At 50.6% G+C, this 26,673-nt stretch overlaps 1 protein-coding gene across 1 annotated transcript in view; it reads right to left on the reverse strand.

The window, feature by feature from the left end:
- Positions 1-19,741: 19,741 nt before the first annotated feature.
- Positions 19,742-26,673, reverse strand: part of METAP1 (methionyl aminopeptidase 1) — a 360,683-nt gene continuing 353,751 nt past the window's right edge. Inside the window, exon 11 of the mRNA XM_078676209.1 lies at positions 19,742-21,606. Within this exon, the coding sequence (XP_078532335.1) occupies positions 21,440-21,606 (167 nt within the window). The 3' untranslated portion in view covers positions 19,742-21,439. The remainder of the gene's footprint in view (positions 21,607-26,673) is intronic.

The raw sequence follows: 26,673 nt of genomic DNA on the forward strand, positions 1-26,673 counted from the left end.
TGTACACCTGAGTGCCCGGGGCAGTTGGCGGATCCCCTGGGTCCCCTGCATCTGCCCAAGAGTCCTGGTGATCCTCAGGATCAGTGTTGGCAGGAAAGTTATACTCCTAGTCATCACCTTCCCCAGCCTCCACATCTGAATAAGTGGGTGAGGGTGTAGCAACTCTTGGAGTCCGTGGAGCAAGTGGCTCAACCAGAACCGGGGAATCTGTAGAAGGCTTCTTGCGCTTCAAGGGAATCGTGTAGGACTCCAAAGGTTGTGTTGCCGTGATCTTTCTCTTGTAGAGGGTAAGTTTACCGGTGTCGGCGTCGATAAAGTGTTCCGACTGCTTCTCCATCAAGGGTTGTTGATGCTTTAAGCTTCCAAGTCGCTGAGAAGGCTTCGACCCTGCAGACCCTTGCACGGGCGCTGCGGCGACCGACCTCGGTGCGAAGGCCTTCGGTGCCACATTCGGCGGCAACGTAAACAGGAGTGGCGTCGAAGACATAGGCGTTTTGGCAGCCTGCTTCGGTGTTGTGGCATCCTTCGGATCGACCGCGGAAGCCTTGTTCCTGATGCGTTGCAGTGAGTCCGACACCTGCTTCGTAAAGGAAGCGGACGGTTTCGTAGACCCGACAGACGTCCTCGGTCCACCAGTGTGTGAAGACTCGAGCGTCGATGTCTTGGTCTTTTTCGGCCGAGGTACAGGATCAGCCCTCTTAGGTGCGCCGTGTCCTCCTTCCACGTCGACGGCCTTCGGCGCCGACGACTTCGGTTCGGCGGCCTTGACTCCTGGGTTTGGGGCCCCAGTCTTCAGCTCGACAGCCTTGATCGATTTTGGATCGGCGCCCTTGACCGCCTTTGGCTCGACGCCTTTGTTTGACTTCACCGGGTCGACAGCCTTCTTCGGCTTCGGCGGCCCCGACGTATCGGAAGAAGAGGGGGCGGCCAGAGGGACAGACGTCTTCTGTTTCGACGGCGTCTCCATCACTTTCGTTTTCATCGACACCGAAGGTTTCACTTTCGGTTTCGTTTTGACTAACGGCGGCTCCGCAGAAGTGTCCGTAGCTGGGCCCGTAGGCGAGGCCGTGGATCTGGGTGTAAGGTCTTGGGTAAGGCCGTGTGGCGATCCCGCGACCTGAGCCTTAGTGATTGTTCGAACGGGGCATAGCTCTTCGCCTGAGCTATCTTCCATGGCCCCATAGGCCTCATTGTCGTCTCCTACCTCGTCGACGACTTCTTCTGCATCGAGCGCTTCGACGTCCGCGTCGTAGTCGATCATCTCCGCCGGAGGTAAAATCTGCAAATGAACTTCTTGTTCGTCTGCTTCTTCTCTCTCGAAGATGTCCACCGGTGCCGGGGCCGACTGCTGGGCCTCCAGGCGCGCCACGCGCCGAAGTCGAATCGTCTTCTTCGATCGAAACCGGGAACAAGCCATACAGTTGGCTTCATTGTGGTACGACGACAGGCACTTATGGCACACCGGGTGGACGTCGATGTGGGGATACTTCGATCCACACACGGGACATTTCTTGAACGGGCTCTGTTCCATGATGTGTCGTCGAAAGTCTTGCTGCGTCGACTGGGCCTCGAGCACCGAAGAGCCACGCGACTCCTCGGGATGTCCGACTCGGGAACTGAGCCGGAGCAGAGCTGGGCACCGAGCGCAAAACAATACAGACGGTAAATGAAAAAGGCCTTCAGGCCTTAAGAAAAGTCTATATCGATTCCGAACTGGAGATAACGAATATACATCCGAACCCAATGGCGGAAAAAAACAATCTGGGGATGAAGTCAATGCCCATGCGCACTGTAGTCCAGGGGAGGAGCCACCTATCTCGTGATACTTCGAAGACTCTTCCAGGACAACAATGTGCAATCATCCGGACCCAACACTAGGCGGCGATCTATGCTATAGATATAAATTCAGCAGCCCACATGCCTCGAACACAGGTGTTCTGATCTACGGCGGGAGCCTCGTTCCCAACACGAAGCTGGGTGGCTATAACCGTCGTGGTATTTGCCACTCTCCAGGTGTATCTTGAATCCTGCTGAACACGCGCTATTGAGTGCTGGTTCCTCGGAGTTTGGATTAAATCCATTTCTTTGCATCTCAAACTATTAAAATGTGGGTTAATATGACCGGTTGGCCTGACCATACCACAGCTGTGTTAATTTAAGCACCCTGACTCCTGATTTGAGCTTTTCATCTTTTTTATTTATTTTTATTTTATTTTATTGTTGCATCAGAAGTATCACAAATGCAAAGGATCAGCATACGGTAGAGCATCAACATTCTGCCCTGGCCGTCAATCACGCAACTTTTCTCGTGAGACTGAATGTCATACCCCATCTCAGAACTCTGTGCTTTTAAACTAGCAACATAACGAAGAGAATAATAAACCATAATAGTCCGTTAGACAGCAGGCCTCCAACCCCTCCCTCCCACCACCCCCCTCCTGGTCCCCTCTCCCTCCAGCTCTGGAGCTCCCATCCCCCTCATACATGTGAACTGGGCGATCAAGTACCCACATGTCAATCCTGGCTCTCCAGCGTGTATTATATTTCGTCCAGGGTCTCCTTGACCTCATGGTAGTAGTTCGCATTGCCTCATTCTAGTCCATGATACTGCCTCCACTTAGCCCACACCTTTCGAAACTTTTTGGGACAACCCCTGGCTTTGTAAGTCACTCTCTCCGCCGCCATGTACATATCCAGTCCTCTCCTCCATTCCTCCAGATCTGGGTTTTCAGACGCCCCCCAGCGTCGTGCGATATCCCTTTTCGCCACTACTAACGCCAACACCAGGAAGATTGTCAAGGGGCGAGATAGGTCCACTTCTGTGATAATGCCCAGCAGTGCTAATCTAGGGTCACGTGGTATGTCCGCCCCCAGTACCTCCTCTAGTTCCAGGAACACACCTTCCCAATATCTTTGAACGACTACACATCCCCAAATTATATGAAAAAAATCGGCATTTTGTTGATGGCATCTAAGGCATGCCGAGTCAGGCACCCTACCCATTCTAAAAAGTCTCACCCTGTCAAAATACGATCTGTGCAGTACCTTAAATTGGATGAGGCGGAGTCTGGACTTAATCGCCACTTCCCAAGGGTGCATGAGGGCGAGTTCCCAGTCCAGATCCTCCATGTCTCCCACGTCCGCCTCCCACTTCTCTCGTAGGCCCTGTAGGTCCCCTAGCATGTTGTTGGTCAGGGTTTTATACGCTAGGGAAACTGCCCCCCTCCCTATCTATTCCTGCAGCAATCTACCCTCTAATGGCGCATACTCTGGGATGTCCGAAAGTGAAATGTTTTGTGCCCTCCATGCGTGTTTCAGCTGAACGTATTTGTAGTACTGGGTATTGAGTAGGCCAAAGTCATCCTGAAGCGCCTGGAAGGTTTTCAAGTCCCCCCTTGCAATAACATCCCCCAGTGTGGAGATGCCGATGTCATCCCACCGTCTAAAGCCTTTCCGCTTATGTAGCTCCCCTAACCACTTGCAGCACCATAGTGGTGTCTGCCGAGTGGGCCTTCTGTCCCAACCCATTCTTTTTGATGCTCTATGCCATGCCATTAACGTAATCCTAGTGGCAGGAAGGAATTGCTTTCCCATCCTCTCTCCATAGAGGTAGTGTAGTATAGTCTTGCTTGCCCATTTAGATCTTTCCAGGGCGTAGGTTGGGTGATCGGCTGCCGCGTGTAGCCATTCGTTAATTGGGGTGAGGTGTTCCGCCCAGTATTACGCCTCCAGGTTGGGAAGCGAGATCCCCCCGCTGTATTGGTTTCGCTGTAGTGTGGAAAGCGCCACTCTCGGCTGTTTCCCCAGCCACAGGAAGGTGCGCAAGTCAGCATGGATTTTATTCAGGGTCTTAGCCGGCAGGGGATAATATTCGTTCTGGAGTGAATAAAGAAACTTAGGCAGGATGCCCATTTTATAGAGCGCAGCGCGGCCCAATAGGGTGAGCGGGAGCTGTCTCCACCTGTCCATCTCTGCCGTGGCCTCTAGCATTATTCGGGTTACGTTGTTAGTGAAAGAACGTGCCCTATCTACGTTATAAAGATTCCTAGGTATTGAAAGCCTTCCTTAGTGTGTATAAGTAACTCTGGTAGGCACTCCCTCCGCTCATTGCCTTGTGGGTGGTAAAGGACCGATTTGTGCCAATTTATCGTGTGTCCCGCCCTCGCCCCCGAACTCGCCTAGCTCCCTGAACAACGCTGGGATTGTCTTATCCGGGTCTGTCACGAACAATAGGACGTCGTCGGCATACAGGGATATTTTTTCCTGTGTGTCATCAGAGTCTCCCCATGTAAAGCCTCTGATTTCCTGATTCTGTCTAATCCTTATCGCTAGGATTTCTATGGTTAGGGTAAATAGAAGGGGGGACAGTGGGCATCCCTGCCGTGTTCCCCGTCCGATTGGGAATTCGCGGGACAACCTCCCATTAACCCGCACTTTCGCTCTCGGGCCAGAGTAGAGGAGCTGAACCCATTGCAAGTACTTAGGTCCAAATCTGAACCGATGGAGAGTTGCCATCAGGAAAGGCCAGTGGACTGCGTCAAATGCCTTATCCGCGTCCAGGGAGAGGAACCAGTGGGGTTCACTTCTTTCACGGACCTCCTGTAACCAATTGTGGGTACGACGGAGATTTAGTTTGGTTGCCCTGTCAGGGAGGAAGCCGGATTGGTCCATATGTACCAGCTCTGTAATGACCTGACGTAGACGCCTGGCTAGGACAGTGGCCAGAATTTTCGTTTCTATATTTAGAAGGGAGATTGGGCGGTAGGAGGAACAGTCTTCTCTGGGTTTTCCCTCTTTGTAAATTGGTACAATGGTGGCCAAGGCTAAATCAGGTGGGAGACTCCCTGCCCGGTATGATTCGATGAAAAGTGTCTTCATATGCCGCAGCAACAGGTCCGCAGTTCGTTTAAAGAATTCCGCCGGGAAACCGTTGGGTCCCGGCGTTTTCCCTGGTTTCAGCGCTGCTACAGCTTCCGATATTTCCTCTAGGGTCAAGTCCGCCTCCAGGGCCGCACTAGCTTCTTTGGATAGGGTAGGCACCTCCATACCATTCACGTAGTGTTGGGCATCCTCTCTGTCGCCCAGGTCCCTGGCCCTATAGAAGTCCTCATAGTAGGACGCAAAGGCTTCCGCTATGTCCTCATCCGTGTTCACTCGTATGTTCCCTGCTAACGTGATCTGGTCCACCCACCATGCTGCGCGTTCCTTCCTGCTCAGCCAAGCTAAAAGTTTACCGGACTTATCCCCAACATCATAGAGCCTGTGTAGTGTTGCCAGTGCCTGGGTGCGTGCCTCGTCTGTGGCCAGTTCCCTATACTGTCGCTGTGTGTCAAGCAGTTTTCTAAGGCGCGACTCTCCTTTCTGCTGGTGGTACTCCGCTTCTAAGGTCAGGATGGTCGCCTCCTCACTCGCCATCTTGCCCTGTCTTTCCCGCCTAGCTTCTCCCAGCCTGCTCTGGATACGGTCTCTGAGAACTGGTTTCATTGCTTCCCAGAGGGTAACTCCGGAGTCGACTGATCCTTCATTTTCAGCCATGTAGACCCATATATCTGCTCGCATGCCCCGGAGTAGTTCCGGCGTATGGATGTCCCATGCCGCCAATCGCCATTGAGCCCGTCTGTCACTTCTCGCACGCCCCAAGTGTGCATATAACGGGGAGTGATCAGATATCCCTCTTGCCCTGTATTCCGCTAAATCCTTCGCCGAGACCTCCTGTCTAGATACGAAGATATAATCTAACCTGGAGAAGACCTTGTGGGCTCCCGAGTAAAATGAATATGTTTCTTGCGTAGGATGAAGCCATCGCCACACATCAGTGAGGCAGACGGTCGTCATGAGCCGCGCTAGGGCTGTCGTGTATCCTACTGAATGTGGTGACCCCGATCTATCTTGCATGGTGCACATCACATCGTTAAAATCCCCTCCCACTACCTGTGTTGTGTCAGCCGTGTCCAGTAGGATGGCAGTGACTGCCTGCAGTGTGCGTGACTGTAACTTGGGTGGGGCGTAGACTGACAGTATTGTGTATCTACGTCTTCTCCACATCCCCTGAACTCCCGCATATGTGCCCTGCGGGTCCAGCCAGGTGCGTGTAACCGTGAATGGGGTTGATTTTTTTATGAGAATCGCAACTCCCCTGGAGTCTGTTGTGTACCCTGCATGCGCCAGGACAGCATATCGTCCTCGCGCTATAAAAGCTCACTGAGTCCCTCTAAGGTGGGTTTCCTGAAGGAGGATGATATCGGGTGCCAGTCGTTTGAGGTATGCGTTAACCAGACTCCTCTTAATTTTGGATCCCAGGCCGTTTACATTCCACGTCAGTACAGTGACCCCTGAGTCATCCCCGTGTGTAGTATTTAGTGTACTTGCCATCGTGTATCACAGTGTCTTCCCCGTGTGGGACCCTGGAGTAGACGTGACCCTAGGTATGGGCTGGCATGGCTCGGCTGTTTTCCGACGGACTCCCCCCTTCCCCCCGCTACCCTCAACAACCCCAACATGAGGTAACTCAGGAACCATCTCACCCCCCCACCACCTGCCTCCCCTTCCAGTCGCGTCCCAACCTGGGACCAAACTATCCACGGGAGAAGGCCTGTCGCCCTCCCACGCATCCCTCCCCCCACTAAGCAATAACCAGCCCTAAAAACTCAAAGAACAGTAGGGGGTGTGCCAACTTGCGTGCTCCGCGTCGCCGAGCCGCCATCTTCCCCGATCCCTGCACACCAGTGTTCACGAGAGTGAGTCTTGTGTGTCTGTAGTCAGCCCTTGACCTGTAGAGTCCTGTTCCAGTCGCTGGATCTCTTTGGCCAGCGGATGTAGCAAATCACTCCCTTCGATCTCCTCCGGACGTGCGGCCCTCCGAATCCTCCACTTCTTCTCCTTCTGAACGGATTCCATTCCTCAGGGAACTGTACCTCGATCCCGCCATAGATTTGTCACCCGGGGACGCTGATCTACCTCCTCTCCTGTCCTCCGTAGCGCGTGTTCTGTAGGGAGTAGCCGGTGTCTTCTGCTGCGTCCTCCGCGTTCTCCGCCGCTGTGGTCTCGGCAGCTCCCATCGCGGCCTTTCCCGTATCGACCTTTCCAGTGCATCTTGACCTGCCGCTTCTCTACTATTCAAGATGGGGCGCTCCTCGAGCCATTGCCACGCATCCTCTGGGTGAGCAAAGAAGACGGGTTTGTCCTTATAGATCACCTTGAGCTTGGCTGGGAAGAGGAGCATGTACGTAATGTTCAGAGACCTCAGCTTTGCCTTCACCGAGTCAAACGAGCGGCGCTGTTTTGAGACTTCCTGACTGTAGTCCGGAAAGATCATTATAGTAGCATTCTCCAAGCGGATCTCTCCCATTTTCCTGGCTTCTCGTAGGATCAGATCCCTATCGGCAAAGTTCAGGAAGCGTGCTATAACTGGTCTCGGTCTTGCTCCCTCTGGTGGTTTGGCCAGGAGTGCCCTATGCGCCCTTTCGATGATGAAGCACGGAGAGAACTGCACTGTCGGAAAGGTAGTTTTCAGCCAGTCGAGGAGGAAGGCGGACATGTTCCTCCCTTCAATCCCTTCTCTAAAGCCTACAAAGCGCAGGTTGTTGCGCCATGACCTATTTTCGGCGTCATCCACCTTCCACAGCAGTTGACGGTGGGAGGCTTGCAGTTCCGCCATGTCCTTCTTGAGTGTAGTGATCGATTCCTCATTGTCGGTCAATCTCGTTTCGGCCTTTCGGTCAAGTTCCGGAAGTCCTGCCGCAATAGTGTCACCTCGGACCCGACCTCTCCAATTTTCGTTTCCAATGCTGCCCGCGATGCTTGTATGTCCGTCCTGGACGCCTGGATGGCCTCCATTAACCTGGCCGTGTCATTGCTCGGCCCAGGCTGCATGGACTGTTCTACTGCAGGGCGTGGCGCTGCAAAGTTGTCCATTGGGCCCTGTCTCGTGGCCTTGGATGCCGGGTTTCCCTTGCCCATGCTCGCTCAGTCTGTATGCCGGAAACTCCGTGCGTAAATGCCCTTCCTCTGCGCAGCTTCCAAGCCCGGGAGCGGGCTATGCACAGTGGTAGCACCTCTGAGTATCCCCTTCCTCTGTGCCTGTTTAAAGTTCTCCAGCCTCAGCCCTGAGTCCCTCTATGTCTCTCAAGGCGCCTCTGGGGGGCTCTACAGTGTTTTGCATGGAGCGCTCTGCGGTGCCCGTTCTCTCCCGCTCCACTTGGCAGTCGAAGTCCCACTGTGCGCACCGGGGCCCCCACCACAACAGGGCCGGGCTCCCAGCAGGTTTTGGTTCTCCGCCGCGCCACCCTCGCCGGTGTCTGGCTCCCCGGGCGTCCCTAGAGCGCAGCCGCCATGTTGGTAAAGGCGGCCGCTGTGAAGAGCTGGGCCCCTGGTAGCGCGCAAGTTCCTTCTTCCACCGCCCTGCCCTCAGGACCGCACTGCCTCCGCGGCGGCTCCCGGACTCACCCTGTCCTGGGTGTGGGGCAGCAGGGGGGGGTCTCCGCCGTCACTGCCCTCCGCATACAACACTGGCCGCCATCTTGGGAAAGGCAGCCGGCCGCTCGCGATCGCCGCAGTCCACCTCCTTCTCACCGACGGCGACGGGTCGGTTCCTCTCAGCGGCCAGGCAGGTCGCGCAGCCTCCGTCAGCTGGATTCCGTGGTGCAGGGCACAGCCGGGTCCCGGGGCGCGCTTCTATCCTCCGAGCTCAGCGGTCGCCATCACGGTCGCCGAGGGTCCCCGGAGCGGTTTTATTTCGCGCCTCCCTGGCGAGATCAGCGCTGCCCCGTCACTGCGGCCGTTCTTTCCAGTTACCCGAATGTGCGATCTCTCGGTTGGTGCCTCTCCTGGATCATGGGGGGTAAGTAACGTCGGATAATGTTGCAGCTCGGCTGGAGCTCGGTGCAGGCACGTCTAGTCGGCCATGCTGCTGGCCACGCCCCCCTGAGCTTTTCATCTTTATCTTGTTACCGCCTGTGTTCTCCTCAGATGCTTTATATCTAGGCGCATCTGTTCTTATGTTCCACACTTGATCTGACCCCCCTGATGAAGGTGTGCCTCATATCTGGGTTAGACCCCGAAACGCACGCTGGAGAACCACGTGCCTCCGTTTGTTTCCACCTTCCCCATTAAGAAGATAGCTGAATGATTACTGATTACTTAATGTTCATTATGTAACCTTTGTCATTAGTTCGCATCAACTTTAGTATTGAAATGATCATGTATTTTGTGTTTGTGTAATGTCTCATATGTTGAAATAATTGTGAGTCTTGAGAGTGCATGAGTATGTCTGGGTACGTGGTTGTTAGTGTATATTGAGAGTATGTAATTGTGGGACCACCTATATATTTATATATGTTGGAATTCTATCATGTCATATGTAATTTGTTCACAAACTGAGAAAATATAAATAAAGATTATATATTTTCTTTATTCCTTTTTTCTACTTTGTTGGGGCAATTCCCCTGTTTGTATGGCGAGGTCTTAACATATCAGTGACTTTTGAGCACTTTATACATTGTATTCAGGCAGTTTGGGTTCTTTCAGACTGTATTTGACATCTGTAAACCGTGCCTCGTCAAACATCCTGTTTTTGGGATGACCCTAAAACATAGGGACTAGAGTAATTTATGTAAGAGCCAAACTGGGTATTTTTCTTTGTTACTCTTCTTATTTCTTCTTATTCTGTCACTTGCGGTAGAAAGAGGTACAAGGAGCTACTCCAAACAAAAGGGGTTCTGGCAAGCTCCAAATAAACTGAAGGTGTTCCACTTTCCGTTCACATGAAATGAACTATTATCCACCTGTGAAGTGAGTTTTGCATTCTGGGCGCTGAATCTGCCCCATGAACAGAGAAGTGGAAGGGTTCTTTCTTGTACAACATGCTTTGAAAACCCATGGGCATTTCAAAGTAAAATGATCCTTTTAACATCTGTGCTGCTAAGTGAAATGTTAGGTAAGAAAACATGCCTATTTTAAAGTAACCCCTGCCCCCTCATTCTTTTCATAATACTTAAATTGTTGAGGCAGTGTTTTGCAAAAAGATGAGTCTGCAAATGTGGCCACTTTTGGGGGGGGGGGGGCCTGGCCAATTTTTGATCCCAACCCAACCCTGCCACTGGCCTGACTCTATGTGGTTGGGGTCATGTTTGTTAAGGCTGTAACAAAAGCATTTCACTGTGCACCAGGGGTGGAGTCCATAGTAGATCAAAAAAAACAGCCCACCAACTGGCCTCCCCCAGAGGCCCATTGGCCAGTGCCCGATTGCCCGCCTTGCTAATCCAAGACTGGCCAGTGGATTCATGTCAGAGTGGAGCAGCCCATTGTCATTCTGCCTCAAGCACACCTCATGATGTGACAATCAAACTCCCTCCAGGTGTGACAGAATGAGCAAGGAGCTGCTAATGGGAAGCCATTAGCACTAATTTTTCAGGGGTCTGCAGCAGGACAGAGGATTTGAGCATCAGGTGGTGGGGTTTGGTGAGGGCCAGCGAGGGAGCTCCTCAGTTTATTGGCTTCCTCCACTCCATGCAAGCAGCGAAGATCAATCGCTCTCTGCTCTTCTCCTTTATCAGCAAGATAACAATTACTGCAGTCAACAGGGGCAAGTTGTGGCCTTAGTTGACTATGGAACAGTCCTTTGGGTTTTCTTTGTTTCATTTCCTTTGGTTTTTCTTTGTTCGCCATAAGTTGGCAGGGTATGCTCAGACGTGAGTCCCTTGCTCACTTTGCCACTGGATTCAAGCAAGCCGGGCTGAAGACGGCTGTAATGCCAGAAACCGGTCCTCGGAAGCTTGTTTCCGGTCCAGGGAAGGCATGGCTTGGCAGTTCGGGCTGGACTGTTCTCATGAGGCACAGAGTCAGACTGATTTGCATATAGCCATGTCTGAACTGGGGTGGCAGAGTGGGCTAAAGAACGGTGATGGATCAAACCCAGATCTTTTGACTGGGTGTGACTGTTTGATTGGTTCAGATGCTCCGTCCATCACCACCCCCTTTTGTACCGCTAAGTGAAATGTTTGCACTCATGCGGGAAAGGTTTATTTTAATACCCCAGGTATTGGTTCCTGCGAGTAATGAATAGATGATGAGCCAGGTAACAAACTGAAAGTACAGAGATTAGTCCAGAGCAAATCGCCAACCCAAATGAAACATGGCTTCAGTTGGGAAGTGATCCGACTATTGTGGGGGCTATTCCTCAAGGTTACACTCTTAAACATTTAGACCGCCAGACAGGCAGAGGTGGCGGACTGGCCATCATTTATAGACAGCTATAAATGCTGCATCACTCCATCTACCTCATCAGCCTGTGCGAGCCTGTATTTTACTTTAGAATTCTCTCCTACCACCACATTCTCTGGCATTTTAGCCTATCGACCACCTGGCGCTCTTAATAATTTTGTCTCTAACATGACAGACATTGTCGCCAATGCTTTGTTCACCGCGGCCAATTTTACCTTGCTGGGCGATTTTAACCTGCACTTGGATGATCCTCGTGATACATCAGCCATTAGTCTTCGATCCAACCTTCAGGCTAGGCTATTGACCTGCGCCAAAAGGGTTTTCTTGCGACATATACCAAGGGGCACCTTTTGGATCATATCTATAGTAATTTGGACAGTCTAACGGTTGAGACCCCTATCCCACTACCCTGGACTGATAATTTTTTAATCCCTTTTACATGGTCCATTAATCCCCCCTTTATTCCTCAAAATCTCAATAAGCACTGGGGAAGGAAATGGTCCTCGCTTTCGCTCCCTGACTGGGAACTGGCTCTCACCAAATACCCTCCCCAGAGGGCGAGGGATCCTAATACTGCTACAATGAATTTTGATAACTGGATCTCTAGCTCCCTGGATCAAGTTCTCCCCAGGAACCCCTTAAAATCAATAATAAGACCCAAAGTTGCTCCATGGTACACGCCCGCCCTTAGAACAATGAAGCAAGCCTGTCGCAAATTGGAGAGAGCTTCGAGGCAGCACCACCTACAACAGAGGAAGGCCGAGTACAGAGCTGCTATAAAGCTCTATAAAAAGGAAATAATATCTGCACAATCTCATTTTTATGATTCGAAAATTAAGTTGGCTGCTAATGCCCTGAAGGAAATTTTTAAAATAGTTAAATCTTTAATTTCTCCCCCCCCCCTGAGTGGCCATCATTAGACGGCGTACAATCTCGCTGTAACGATTTGGCCACTTTTTTCTCCCAGAAAATCCAGACCATTTACTCTTCATTTACCATGGGCAGTGTTGATTTCACTCCTACAGCCTCCGACCATTCTGTTCCCTGTTTGCTCGACAAGTTTCCACTCCTCGACCTCACCACATTAGATAGGCTGATTCGTAAGACCACCTCGGGATCTCCTAATGACCAAGCACCCCCTCAGACCCTCACTAAGATCATTGACGTCATTTGTCCGGTTATCCTGGATGTCCTTAACGCCTCCATCACTTCTAAATCCGTTCCACCTCTATGCAAGTGTGCGATGGTGAAAGCTTTACTGAAAAAGCCTACACTGGACCAGAACAACTTGGCTAACTATCGCCCTATTTCATTGCTGCCGTGGATGAGTAAACTACTTGAGAGGCACGTTAATACCATCTTAGTGGACTATCTAGAGTCCAATAGTCTGCTCCGGGCCTCTCAGACAGGGTTCCGCCCTCAGCACGGAACTGAAACTGCTCTTCTGGCAGTGACAGAGGAAGCCAGAGCGGTGCTGGACCGAGGAGGAAAGGTCGCCATCATATTACTTGATCTCAGTGCCGCGTTCGACACGGTTAACCATGCCACATTATTACAACGATTGAGTGGTTTGGGCGTGTCGGGCGCGGCCCTGGAATGGCTAGCCTCCTTCCTCGATGAACGATTTTTCCAGGTCTTTGAGGGCGAGTCAGTTTCCCCCAAGCATCCACTTAGCTGTGGGGTGCCCCAGGGCTCCTCCCTGAGCCCCACTCTTTTTAATGCCTACATGGAACCTCTAGAAGGGATAGTCCAGCCCTTTGGTGTGTGTATTGTTACCTACGCCGACGATACCCAATTGGTGGTCTCTCTTGACCACTCTGAGGGATTGTCTTCCACCTTAGGCCCCTGTCTAGAGGCGGTGGCTAGGTGGATGCAATCTTCCTATCTTAAGCTTAACGGGGAGAAAACTGACATCATGTTGTTGGGCAACCCTTCTCCGTCCACCCTAGCATCCATCTGGCCCCCCTGTCTTGGCACGCCTCCTCCTCCCAAATCCCAGATAAAGAGCCTGGGAATTTGGTTGGATAAAGCGCTTGACTTTTCAGTCCAGGCTACTAAAACTGCCTCTACATGCATCAGGCTGATGAAGATGCTTCGCAAGGTGCTCTCTCTGCTCCCATTCCAAGCTAGGAGGATCATGGTCCAGGCCCTGATTCTCTCTCGCCTGGATTATGGGAATGCCCTATATATAGGAGCCCCGGCAGCAGTGACCCACAGGCTTCAAGTCACACAAAACTGTGCCGCCTGGCTATTGTATAATATTCCCCGTTGGCAGTCAGCCAAGAAAGCCTTGAAAGAACTTCATTGGCTCCCAGTAGCGGCCAGAGTGCAGTTCAAGGCTATGTGCATTGTGTTCAAGTCTTTTCACCGCACCGGCCCGGCAATTCTGCACCCCATATCTATGCCTTATGTCCCGGCCAGAGCTCTGCGCTCTAGTTCTTTACTGCTTGCGACTACTACCAAAGTCAACAAACCCCGCTGGGGTGGTCGCTCCTTTTCCCATACCGCGGCTAAACTGTGGAACTCCCTCCCCCTCTCCCTTCGAGAGAACAATGATCGTATGTCTTTCAGAAAGGCCTTAAAGACACACTTGTTCGCAAAAGCGTGTTAATTTACCCTTAGCCCGCCACTAGCAATCAGTCTAAAGCGCTGCGAGGCCTCCGGGTAGTTACGCGCTATACAAGTGCAATTTTTCATTTCATTTCATTTCAAATGGTGAGGTGGGATCAGGTCTTAAGAATAAATTCTTGTACTCTTTTATAAGATCCCCATCTGCACAGGTTATGCACAAGATGAACAAGTTACTTACCTTCGGTAACATTGTATCTGTAAGAGACATACATTAGTTATAGATTCCTTACCCTAGAATTACCCCAGGCGTCAGACTGGATCCGAAGAATTTTTCTGTAGCAGTACCCCTGTGCGTGGGTAGGTGGCAACGGTTGACTCCACGTCAGTGGTCGGCACTGTGGTCGCCGGGAGGATAAACCAGTGTCTACTTAGATGCTGCCCCTGCGTGCTGACGTCAGTTCGGACACACTTTCCACGCCAGAAGCGCTGAGCCATGCAAGACACAGACGACTGCTGTACAAAACTAGGGCCCTGTAAGGGTGTCCCTAACCCTAGAAGTCCGTTCTGGAAAACAGAAACGGCCGAAAAAGCTGTCTCGCCGGACTTGGCAAACCAGGCAGTAATTTTTTGTGAATGTGTGCAGAGATGCCCATGTGGCTGCCTGGCAGATGTCAATCAGTGGAATTCCACGTCCCAAAGCAGTAGACTGCCGTTGTCGGGTAGAGTGGCGCACAGCCCTACGGGAGGTTCCTTTTTCGCCCATGAATTGCAGATTTTGATGCACAGGACAACCCAGCGAGAGATGGTAAGTTTTTTCACAGCCCGACCCTTCTTGGCGCCCACATAACCCATGTAGAGTTGATCGTCCACCCGGAAATCTTTAGTGCAGTCAAGGTAAAAGGACAGAGCATGTTTTGTGTCCAGACGGTGGTCTCTCTCCTCCTCTTTGGAAGGATGCGGAGGTGGGAAGAAGGTAGGCAATGTGATGGTCTGACCTATGTGGAAAGAGGTAACCACTTTGGGCAGAAAAGAGGGCCTAGTGGGACCACTTTTGTCTGGATGAACTGCAAGAAAAGGAGGCTTGGAGGAAAGAGCCCATGAGCAGATTGATGGCAAGCAGGAAAACAGTCTTCAAGGTAAGACGACGAAGAGGACAATTACGTAGTGGCTCGAAGGGAGCACACTTAAGGTAAGTAAGAACAAGATTCAAGTCCTGCTTGGGCATTGCGAAAGGGGAAGGAGGAAAGAGATGAGTAATGCCCCTTAGAAATCTATTTACAACCAGAGACTTGAAAAGAGAAGGCTGATCAGGAAGGTGCAGAAAGGCAGAGATGGCGGAAAGGTAGCCTTTAAGAGTGCCCAGAGCAGCGCCCTGCTGGATTAAAGGTAGAATGAAGAGGAGAACCTCTGAAAGAGGGGCAGAAAGGGGATCCACAGCCTTTGCTGTGCACCATGCAACAAATGTGTTCCATCTACAAGAGTATACCGTTTTAGTGGAGGGACACCTGGCTGCCAAGATGACGTTAAAGATTTTAGGAGGAAGGTCAAAAGCTGTTGCTGCTCAATATCCACACAAGGAGGTGGAGGCTGGACAGGTTCGGGTGGAGAACAGTCCCCTGCTGCTGCAACAGAAGATCCTCCCGAAGAGGCAGTCTGATCGGAGGATCAAGGGCTTTGCTCAAGAGCTCGGTGTACCAGTCTCTTCGTGCCCAGTCCGGTGCCACAAGATTGATTTGGGCCCAGTAGCACTTTATTTTCTTCAGCACTCTTGGCAGAAGTGGACAGATTAAAGGCGTAGAGGAGGCCGCAATTCCACTCGCGGCGAAAAGTGTAGCAGAGCGAGTGCTGCCTTGGAAACTCTAATGTGCCGAACTGCCGACTTTGCCTGTTCTCTTCGTTGAAAGAGGCCTTGCACCATCTCAGAGTAAAGGCGCCATTAATGATCCATCATGCATCGGCGGCTGAGTTGGTCTGCCCTGGCATTCAGGGAACCTGCCAGGTGTTAAACCACCAGGGTAATACCCTGATGTTCCAGCCATCTCCAAACGCAAAGAGCCTCTTGACATAGGGTCCACGACCCCACGTCGCCCTGTTTGTTGCAGTACCATATGGCAGTGGTGTTGTCTTTGAACACCTGCACTACTCTTCCTCTGACAGATGGAAGATATGCCTCAGTGCAAGACGGATCGCCCGACACTCCAATAGGTTGATGTGGAGACCGGAGACCACCGGAGACCAGAGACCTCTGATCTCAGTCTCTCCCAGGTGGCCACCCCATCCCAGGAGTGACGCATCCATCACTTCTGTGAACTGTGGTTGGGAAAGGGAGAGGGATCTGCCGCTGACCCAATTCTGGTTTGTGAGACACCACTGCAATTGATGAGCAGTCCCCTCCGAGATCTGGACATCAATGGAACAAATCCCCTGATGCTGCGCCCACTGGAACTTCAGGTACCACTGCAGAGGCCCCATATGCCATCTGGCATGATCCACTAGCAGGATGCAGGAGGCCATAAGGCCCAGCAGCCTCAGTCATTCTAACCGAAATCTGGGATAGAGGCTGAAACATCGGTATCATAGCCCAAATATGCCAGACTCGCTGCTCTGGAAGATATGTCTGAAACTGTGCTGTATCCATAACTGCTCCGATGAAAAGGAACTTCCGAGAGGTAATCAGGTGTGACTCCAGCACGTTGATAGTGAACTCCAGCTAGTTCAGGAGGTCCGCCATAGACTGGAGGAGGGAGACGACAGCCTGAGCGAGCCCGCCTTCAAGAGCCATACATCGAGATTGGGGGAAGACTGGAACCCCTGATCTGCGCAGATGAGCTGCGACCACCACCATCACTTTCGTGAACACCCAAGGAGCACTGGTAAGGCTAAAAGGGAGCACGGTAACTGAAAATGCTTGTGGCCTACCATGAACCTAGGTAACGCCTGTGGCTGGCAGTACTGGGATGTGGAAATAGGCGTCCTTCAAGTCCAACACTACAATCCAGTCTCCGGGATCGAGGGCAGACAGGACCTGAGCCAACGTGAGCATTTTGAACTTCTCCTTCCGGAGGAAGCGGTTGAGGGCCCTGAGGTCTAAGATAGGACGCAGGCCTTTGTCCTTTTTGGGTACCAGAAAGTAGTGAGTTTAACACCCATGACCTACTTCTGGCACAGGGACCCTTTCAATAGCTCCCTTGGCCAAGAGAGCTGCAACTTCCTGGCGGAGAAGGGCCAAGTGATCCTCCGACATGTGATGGAGTGCTGGTAGCAGGGAGGGAGGGGTAGTGTCCAAGGGGAAAGAGTAGCCTCTTCGGACTACATGCAAAACCCACCTGTGCGATGTGATGTTTCGCCAGTGGGAGAGGTGATGGTGAATCCTGCCGCCCACTGGCTTCTGGTGGCCCTGAAAGATCGGACAAGGAGGGTTTGGAGTCCGCTGCAGGGGGGTATGGATGGACTGGCCTGCCCACTGGCCCTCAGATCTGCATCGCTGGGTCCCACGTCCGCTGCCACGCAGAGGCTGGGTAGCTTATGCAGCCCTGTGGCCAGATTGGGTGGAACGTGGTGCGGCACCCCTTCCGTAGCCACGAGTGGGGCAAAAAGTTGTCAGGAGGCCCAAGGATCTGGCTGTAGCCCTAGAAGCCTTGAAGCACTCGAGCACTGAATCCACCTTGTCACTGATCAGGCGACAGCCATAAAAGGGCATGTCCGGAATGGTGGATTGGACAGCCCCTGAGAAACCAGACGTTCTCAACCAGGCGTAGCGCCTCAAGGCTACTGATGTGGAAACCGTTCTGCCTAGAGAGTTGGCAGTCTCCGGCCCACTCCAAATGGTGAACTTAGCTGCGTCTCGACCCTCTGCCACTGCACAGGTGAGAACAGCCCGGGCTTCCTCCGGGCACTGTGGCAGCACTTGCGCAACCGTATCCCACACTGTATGGGTATAACAGCCCAAGAGGCATGTGGTGTTGGACGGCATCGCTAAGCAGTAGGGAATGCACCCATAGGAGTCGAGGCTTGGACCACCAAACTCTCAGGGGTAGGGTGTTGGGAGAGGAAAAGTGGGTCACCGGGCGGTGGCGTTGGGCAGTCATCCTGTCCACAGGAACCCCTGTGCTGGGCTTGGACCAAGTGCCCAGAAAGACGTCGGAAAGGGCTTCATTAAAAGGCAGCAGGGGCTCCAAAGAGGCCACTGCCAGTTGAAGCACCTCTTCAGGAAGTTAGTACTGACTGCCACTGTAGGAAGCTCCAGGCCCAAGGTCTCAGCCACCCTACGCAACACCACTGCCTACGAAGCTCGCTCCTCAGTAGCCACGGTAGGAGGGGAGAGCATGCAAAGGTCTAGGGAAGTATCCAAACCACTGGCATCACCCAGTTCCTCAAGCTGGTCAGCTTAAGGGTCTACAGACCGCTCCCAGTCCTCCTAACCCTCCTCTGGCTGCCACTCAGGGCAGTAGGGAATGCTAGGGATGAACAGCGGTACAAAAGTATCCTCCGGCTTTGTCTCCAAGTGAGGCTGGGGTTGAAGCCGGTTGGGAGCACAACAGATGTCGGGGCGTTGTCACTGGAATCGGCACTGGGGAATGTACAGTGAGGTGGACCGGCGCCGTTCCGGATCCAGGCCTGGATCCTGGGGGGCCCTCTGGCGCTAGAGGCATCGAAGACCCAGGGCCCCCAGCCGAGTCCACGGCGCCCAAAGGTGCGCCGGCAGAGTCCGGCTGCCCAAAGAGGCTATGAAGCGCTTGGTAAACAGTTCGAAGCTGGGCAGGGGACTTTCGTACTCCGGGAAGGGAAGCAGGGAGCCATCCCAGAAGTGGACTCCGAAGACTGAGCTGGAGAGTGACGAAGCTCTGGGTCCCGCGTCCGCCGACGGACGGGGAGAAGCTTAAGAGTGGCAATGCTTCTTCGCCTTCTACTTGTGCTCCGACTTACCCGAGGAATGCGAAGACTTCGATGACGAGTGGTGGCAGCTCCACAACTTGTCCTGAGACCATCCTCTCGACCGGGACCTCGAGCGACGCAGAGCAGACTGCCGGGCCTCCAAGAGCTTTCGGGACAGCTCCCGCAAAGACTTCGGATTCATGGCCTGGCAGTCGGAGCATGACTTCGGGTCGTCGTCTAGGCACCCGAGGCCCGGATCGTGACAGTCATCAATTTTTGACAGGAGTCACAAGGCTTGAAACCGGTCCGACGATGCAACATCCCTTGTACTACCAGGAGTTGAAGACATAAAAAAGATGTCGTCAAAAGTCAAAAACATTTAGTCCAAAAAATTACTAAGGGCCTCTCTATGGATCTGAGCTGGCCGGCGCAGAAAGAACTGATGTCAGCGCGCAGGGACGGCGTCTAAGGAGGCACTGCAATGTCATCCCGGCGACCATGCTGGGTCGAAGGGCGCCACCTACCAAAACGCAGGGGTACTTCTACTGAACAATTCTCCAGATCCAGTCTGACGCCTGGGGGTAATTCTAAGGTAAGGAATCTAGAACAAATGGTCTATTTCAGATGTAAGAGGCATACACAATCAAGAACCGCTGTCCTAAAAGGAAACACTGGTGGAAACAAGGCAATCTATGTGTCACAAGAAACAAAATGGGCCATCTCCACAATCGCTGTCTGGTCAGGTTGGCAGGATGACTTACATGGTACACAAGCAGATGAGAGCTTGATCAGAAGGGAAGCAGGTGTGACTTCAGTCTCTGTACAGAGTTTGAAGGGCATTTTCTTGTGTGGCCTACATGAAGCACTATTTGTAAAATACTGTGCCTAAAATGTTAATACTAAAAATAACAATATAATCCATCGTCTCCTAGATTAAGCGGATGCAAGTGAATACATTTTAGTTAATATACAAGACATTTTAGAGCACTAGAACTCTAAAATAATCTTACATTTCACTGTCAAGTCAACACATGCAGGAAAACCAACTAATTAATTAAAATTATTCCTCCACTAAAACAGTTGAAGGCTTTTATTTGAATTGCAAAAGCTGTCAAGCCCACTCACAACACGAGCAAGGCAAGACACTGCACGGGTGCAGTAAACATGTTATGTGTGAGAAACATTTCCAGAGTGTGTTATCTGGATTTTCTTTACACCCCTTAATTTGTTACATTACTTATCAGTCAATACAAGTCACTCCAAATACTGCAACCTGCCAAGTTAAAACCTCCTACAAACACACCTAAGCACTAATGTACCTGTTTGAGGCCACTTGAAAAATATAATGATGAAGGCAATGCAATGGTCATCACAACAGTACATTACAGCACAAAAAGGTCTGAGGCACTCTAGAAGGGATGATTTCAGTCCTTTTAAGTACCCATATCGCAAAGAGAATTGTGGTGGACCTGGGGGAAGAATAAAGGTTATTAGAAGGACAAAGATTCCTTTTCAAAAGGACTATTCAAAGACTATTAAAATAAAGATTTATAAAATCTAACACTTTATCAAAACAAATCTTGTGAAAATGAACATTTCATATGAGATTTAAAATTTCAGTTCGCCTTTCTCAGATCATAAGGTTCTGAAGGAAAAAATGCAGGAAAAATTGCTTTCACGAATCGAGCAGAGGGACACAGTTTGAAAGTAACTGCCGCCACCACAACCTCTTCAATGGGTATGGGTGCAACTGACTTCACAGTGCCTCATTAGACATTCACTATTAAGGCTTTACAGTCTTCCAAGTACTGCAGCAGGGTTTGCGAAGTGTTTCTACTGCAGATATAGGTCTGCTGACTGTTCCCGTCAATAAATACAGGGAAAGAATGGGGAACATAGGTAGTCAAGCTTTTATTTTGGTTGATATTCTAGCACAACTAGGAGTCATGCCAGGAATGGTGACGTTCCTTTGTAAGACGATCCCCCTCCCACTAAGCATGGTATTTTGCTTTTAAATTAAAGTGGGTCAAATTGCCAATATACTATAGAAAACATCTCGACCACACTCTATTCTGCCTGCCTTTGATGCATAAGTGACCCGAGCCTGCCATCAACAGAAAGCAGTTTTTCCCCGTCTGGGATAAACCACACCAGCTCAGATGATTATGTGAGAGCAGGTCATGTAATAACTTTAATGCACCCAGAAGACCAGGGTGTTCTGAATTACCTAGAGCACAAGATGAACCTCAACCTGCCCAGAGGACACACAACAGCTGACTATACATGACTCATTTAGAAGACAAATCTGCCGTCAAAAGATAGGGGCAAGAATCTGCCATCACAACTGGCATGGGAGAGGTAGGACAAAATAAAATATCACTCGAATGATCAACTATCCAAGTAAGATTGAAATCTGTCTTTGGTGGTGCAGAGGCATCCAGACAGGCTACGAATGCCTGCAAATGTTGCTCTTGTATGGAAGAAAAGTGCTAAAAATGGCAATAAGGCTGTAAGGGGTGATTGAAGGTAAGTGATAATTGTAGGGAGATTAAAGAAATAGGCTAATCAAAGGGCAAAAATAGTTCCGAATGAAACAACCCTTTTCCCTTTTCTTTCTTGACTTGGCAAAAAATATCCTTCGGTCAATTACAGTCAACGAGAACAAAACAAATGATAAAATCCCCATTTTCTGTACTTTCTGTGCTTTCAGAAAAAAGTGAAAAGTACAGACACCAAAAAGACACTATTCAGATCTTCCAGTTCAGTTTAGAAACTAAATCTGACACATGAAGTGAGGGCGTCCATTGTCTTCAAGCCGCCTGGTCAGAATCTCACAGCCAGTCTCTGTAACTAGTAGTGTGTGTTCAAACTGCGCCGTCCTCTTCCCGTCCCTTGTTACTGCTGTCCAACCATCGGGCCACGTCTCATCTTGCCACCCTCCTGTTCAAAATAATAATAAGAATTTTATATAGTGCAGATAATTATAGTGATTACACAGGACAATGATATTCATTTAAAAGTAATACAGAACAATAAAGCTGTTTTTAAGCAGGATCTGAAAGAGCAAAAATTGACCGAACACACAGTCCATATTTTGAAGTGACTGATGCATGCATAGAGACAAGAGGAGCTAAAACAGAGATGCCTCTTCAAAGTCCGGTAAGGAGCTCTGTAGAAACATGAAAGCATTTAGTAAGCAGACCACTTGACTAATGGGCAGCCAGAGATCCAACTCCCGGTGGAGTTACTTGAGAGGAAGGTTCATTACTAGAGCCACTGAAACTAAGAGGATATTAAGAACCAAAATATTGGCAAGCTTGATTAAAATATATGGCAAAGTGAAGGGAAATCGTTCAGCATATTATGACATAGAAGACAATTGTGTCATACTCTGGGGCATTAATCCAGTGTTTTCGCACTTAACACAGACTGGTACAAATGGGATTCAAAACATTGGTTTCTAAACATTCAGCAGATCATATTCAAAACATTATTCATAACAAATGATTTTTTAGGTCTCGCCTAGCGTTGCTGCGCACATGCACAGCTCGCTCGGCGAGATTTATGGCTTACAAGGACTTTCAGAAGAGGATTTTAAGCCCCGCTCCTCATTTCCATTGGCTGGCATCACAATTTATGCTAAAAAGTGGTCTGCCATTGGAAATGAGGGTTTTGGTTCACACCCTTTGGCCTCCAATCCGGACTCGGCGGCCTGCTTTGCTGCTCTCGCAAAGCACTTTCTTATCTTCATGGGGCCAAGTGTTTCTAATTAGAAACACATGGCCCCATAAAGACAAGAGATCCCCATGCTCTGACTGCAGCACGGTCCTCTTTCATTTTCGGGACCGCGCTTGTTAAGGTAAGCCGGTCCCCAACCTCTAAGTGCCGTTGAAATACTTTTAATTACAGTTTATAATCAAAATATCCTTAACTTTAATAAAAGGAATACCGTGAACACACATTATGCCTTGCGCCGGAGGTGTGCTGAGACAGCTATTAAACCCCTATTGAGTCCTTGTGCACTACTGGCCACCCACGGTGGGTCTCCTTTCATCCCTCGAAGGATTTAGAGCTGCCTGTAATTGTAACCTGAACCCCGCTGGCTCATCAGATGGGAATGCCCAGATAGTGCTGCCTGCTGGACAAAGAAGCCAGTGCTCCCTTCATGACTATGGCATAGAAGGAGACACAGTGACTTCTGCAAGTTGCGCAAGACCGGGGATCCCCATCTCGAAGCTCCGAGCCGGGGAATCCCTCGGCCAGCGAGCCCTGCGTCTGCCCACCTCTCGTCAGCGCCGCAGGATGACAGCTGAGCTCTGATCGGTCACACTCTCCTGGCGAGACTGCGAGATGTCAGGTGCCGCCCGAGAGCTCCCTGGGGGCACCACGTCTGCTGATCATGACAGGTTACATGTTCCTGAGAGCTCCTTTTAGAACTAGTTAAGTGCTCTCCTTCCATTTTAATTGGCCGGGTAGTTAAAATTGGCTCTCCGCCACCAGTCTGCGTGGCTCTGACACTTCCCGTCCCCCCCTATTATAAGAGCACAGAAAAGACAACCACTCACTGACTGGTGGGAAAGAAATCCTTGCTGTGAGCTTGGAAAGGACTGGTATCCCGCAGTGGATGCTCTGTAGGTTGGTGTGCAGCAGATTTCCCGTCAATTGAGTGAAGGCAGTAGTACTTATCCACAGCAGGCGAAGGCACCCAAGAGATAGCGATATTGGTTGAGTGCCGGTGCTCCTACCTGCACTCGAAAGGCGATGTCTTTTACGGTAACTGATGTAACCAACGCTTTTTTTTTTTACAAACCGCCTACTTCCTGGAGGGCAGCCGTACTTTTACAAAATAAAACTAGCTCAACAGGGAAGGTCTCTTTAAAAGGGTCGGCTGCTGTGTCCCTAGTTGATGGTATCTGGGCAGATCATCTGTTCCCAGGTTCACAGGCCAATAAGTTTGTAATTTACACATCACAGCTACTCTGTCAGGCACAGACCCAGTGCAACGCTTTTCAATCACACTGGCCCTCTCCGCGTTAAACGCTCCCAGGTAAGAAATCTAAAAAGAAATACAATTTCCAGACTTTTTTAAATTAATCAGACCAAGAGCGCGATTTGTCATTTCTGCTAGAGCAGTCCCTCAAGGCAGAACAAGCGAAAAGGGACAACAGACCACCTTTAACTGTGTCCATCCCTGAGACACTGGGGGATTGAGGTTGGCTTCTGGGGATGTCAAGACTTTAGAGACGTTCGTTACTGGAGTGGATGGAAAACATATTGAGATATAGCGTGACATGGAACAAATGAGGCTTTCCTTACATCCGTGACTACCTGAGGGAAGGTGAATACATGTTTTGGGGAATTTGTCTGATATCCAGGTCACTCCAACACTTTAACAAATGTAAATGTTATATAAAATAATCCAATTAGATTTTCCCGAACTGGCATCACAAATTGGTGATAAAGTAATGCGAGTAGTGATTTTAATCTTTCTCTATTCAAAGACTAAAAGACTGTAGGAAAAAAGATGAACAGCAGCTGCAAAATAGAGGCTAGCTAATTCAGATTCAATGCGTATTTTGTATGGCGATCTGCAATGCGGGAGATGAAGGAGCTCATACAGCAGTTGCCAGATGAATATGAAGGAAGAGCCAACAGCATGGATACAAGAGGGAAAACTATTGTGAACACGTTTCAAGTCATCTTTTGATTCCGCCCATACAGCAAGCAGGCAGCTGCATGCAAGCACAATATTACACAGACATTTAAGGCAAAGAATTTCTGCTTTTAAATGTGAACTGTAAGATAACATTTTTGACACTCCATTCAGGCTGAAAATCTTTTCAGCGGTATGGTTGACAATTCACTGTGTCAAACAAGCATTGAAAATGCAATAGGTCTCACGTTTGATTAAGTTAAAGTCATTTGCTTTACTAATGGCTACCAGGAAAGCAGTCTTAAGAGTCAAGAGACGTAAGGGACAGTTATGAAGTCGCTCAAAGGGAGCGCACATTAAATAGGTTAGAACAAGATTCAAGTCCCACTGAGGCATAACGAAGGGGCTTGGAGGAAAGATGTGTTAAGTCTTTGTCATATACGTGAGGAAGGAGAGACTGGTGAAGCAGGTCCGTGAACCACCACTGTCTGGGCCATTACGAAGCAATGAGGATCCGCGCCCTGGACTGGGACAGCCTTGATGAGCACCGCCGGAATCAGGGGAATGGGTGGAAAAGCGTACAGAAAGCTGTTCAAATAGTTGATCCATAATGCATTCCCCAAAGTCCCCTGCTGGTAATACCTCGATGTGAAGTCTCGGCATTTCCTGTTTTCGGCAGTGGCGAACAGATCTACGTCTGGAATGCCCCACCTGGCGAAGACGCCTTAGAGTACTTCATCGTTTATGACCCACTCGTGGTTTTCCTGACTCAGTCTGCTGAGGGCGTCCGCCTGAGCATTCTGCACACCTGGCAGATGGGTGGCCGTTATCGTCAATCCTCTGGCTAGCAGCCAGTGCCAGATTGCCTGCGCTTCCTGTGACAGTGTGCGCGATCTCGATCCCCCTTGCTTGTTCAGATAATACATGTGGTCGTATTGTCCGTCTGTACAAGCAGAGAGTTGGTCTGGAAGGACGGATGAAAGGCCTTCAGTGCCAAATGTACAGCCCTGAGTTCCAGGAAATTGATGTGGTACGTTGACTCCGTCTGGGACCACAGTCCTTGGATCTATAACTGTCCGGAATGCGCTCCCCATCCGTGGAGAGAAGCATCCGTCACGATAGTCTGAGAGGGAATGTCCTTGTGGAACGGAACCCCCTTGAGGAGGTTCTCCGCCGAACACCACCATCTCAGGGACTGCTGAGCATGTAGAGACAACCGTATCCTGTCGTCCCAGGTCCCTCGTCTCTGGCCCCACTGATCCTTCAGACATTCCTGCAGCGGCCTCATGTGCAGGCGGGCATGCGGAGTGAGGAAGATACAAGAGGCCATCGACCCCAGTAGAGAAGACACCGTCCTCACTGCTGTAGATCGAGCAGTCATGAGAGTCTAAGCCTTCCGAAGGATCGATGAGAGTCTGAGCCTTCCGAAGGATCGATAAGCGTCTCTCCTCCGAAAGAGACACGCTTGCTGACAACGTATCGATCGATGCCCCCAGGTATTGTAGCCACTGGATGGGAGTCGGGACCGACTTGGACATGTTGATGTGCAAACCCAGCTGGCTCAACAGAGCGGCCGTCCTGTTGAAGTGCAGTTGTGCTTCCTGGAAGGTCGAGGCTTTGATCAGGCAATCCTCCAGGTATGGATAGACAAACACCTTGTTCTTTCTCAGGTGTGCCGCCACCACCGCCATGCACTTTGAAAAAGTCCTTGGAGCAGACTTCAGTCCAAACGGCAGTACGGTGTACTAATAGTGATGGGTGCCGACCAAGAATCGCAGGAACTTCCGGTGTTTTCGTGTGATGGGCACATGGAAGTACGCATTCTGCAGATCTATCGCGCAGAGCCAGTCTCCCCTTTGCAGCGGAGGGTAAATCTGGTGCAAAGATAGCATGCGGAACTTCTCCCTGCGAATCCATTTGTTTGCTTGTCGTAAATCCAGAATGGGCCTTAACTCGTACTTGTCTTTCTTGCGCACCAGAAAGAAGCGTGAGTAAAGACCCTTTCCCCTTTGAGACATAGGGACGTCTTCTATCGCCCTTTTCCTTAACAGGGTATCGGCCTCCGCCTGGAGCTCGCGTAGTTGGAACTGCGAGCAAACCGGTGGAATCGCTGGAGGCGGGCTGATAAAACTAAGACTATATCCATTGCAAACAATATTCAGCAGCCACTTGTCCTGAGTAATATTTCTCCACTCTGCCAAGTAATGTTGGATGCTTCTCCCCACCGGAGCGGGTAACGGACGAGGGGGAAGTAGCACCTCAGGGCTTAGACCCGGCCAGGCCCTTATTCGCTGTGGAGGACTGCTGTCCACCTCTGCCCTTCTGCCCCTCTGGCGCTTCTGGAATGCTCGCCG

Source organism: Lissotriton helveticus, chromosome 2_1, assembly GCF_964261635.1.
Source record: "Lissotriton helveticus chromosome 2_1, aLisHel1.1, whole genome shotgun sequence".
In the NCBI taxonomy this organism is placed as follows: Eukaryota; Metazoa; Chordata; class Amphibia; order Caudata; family Salamandridae; genus Lissotriton; species Lissotriton helveticus.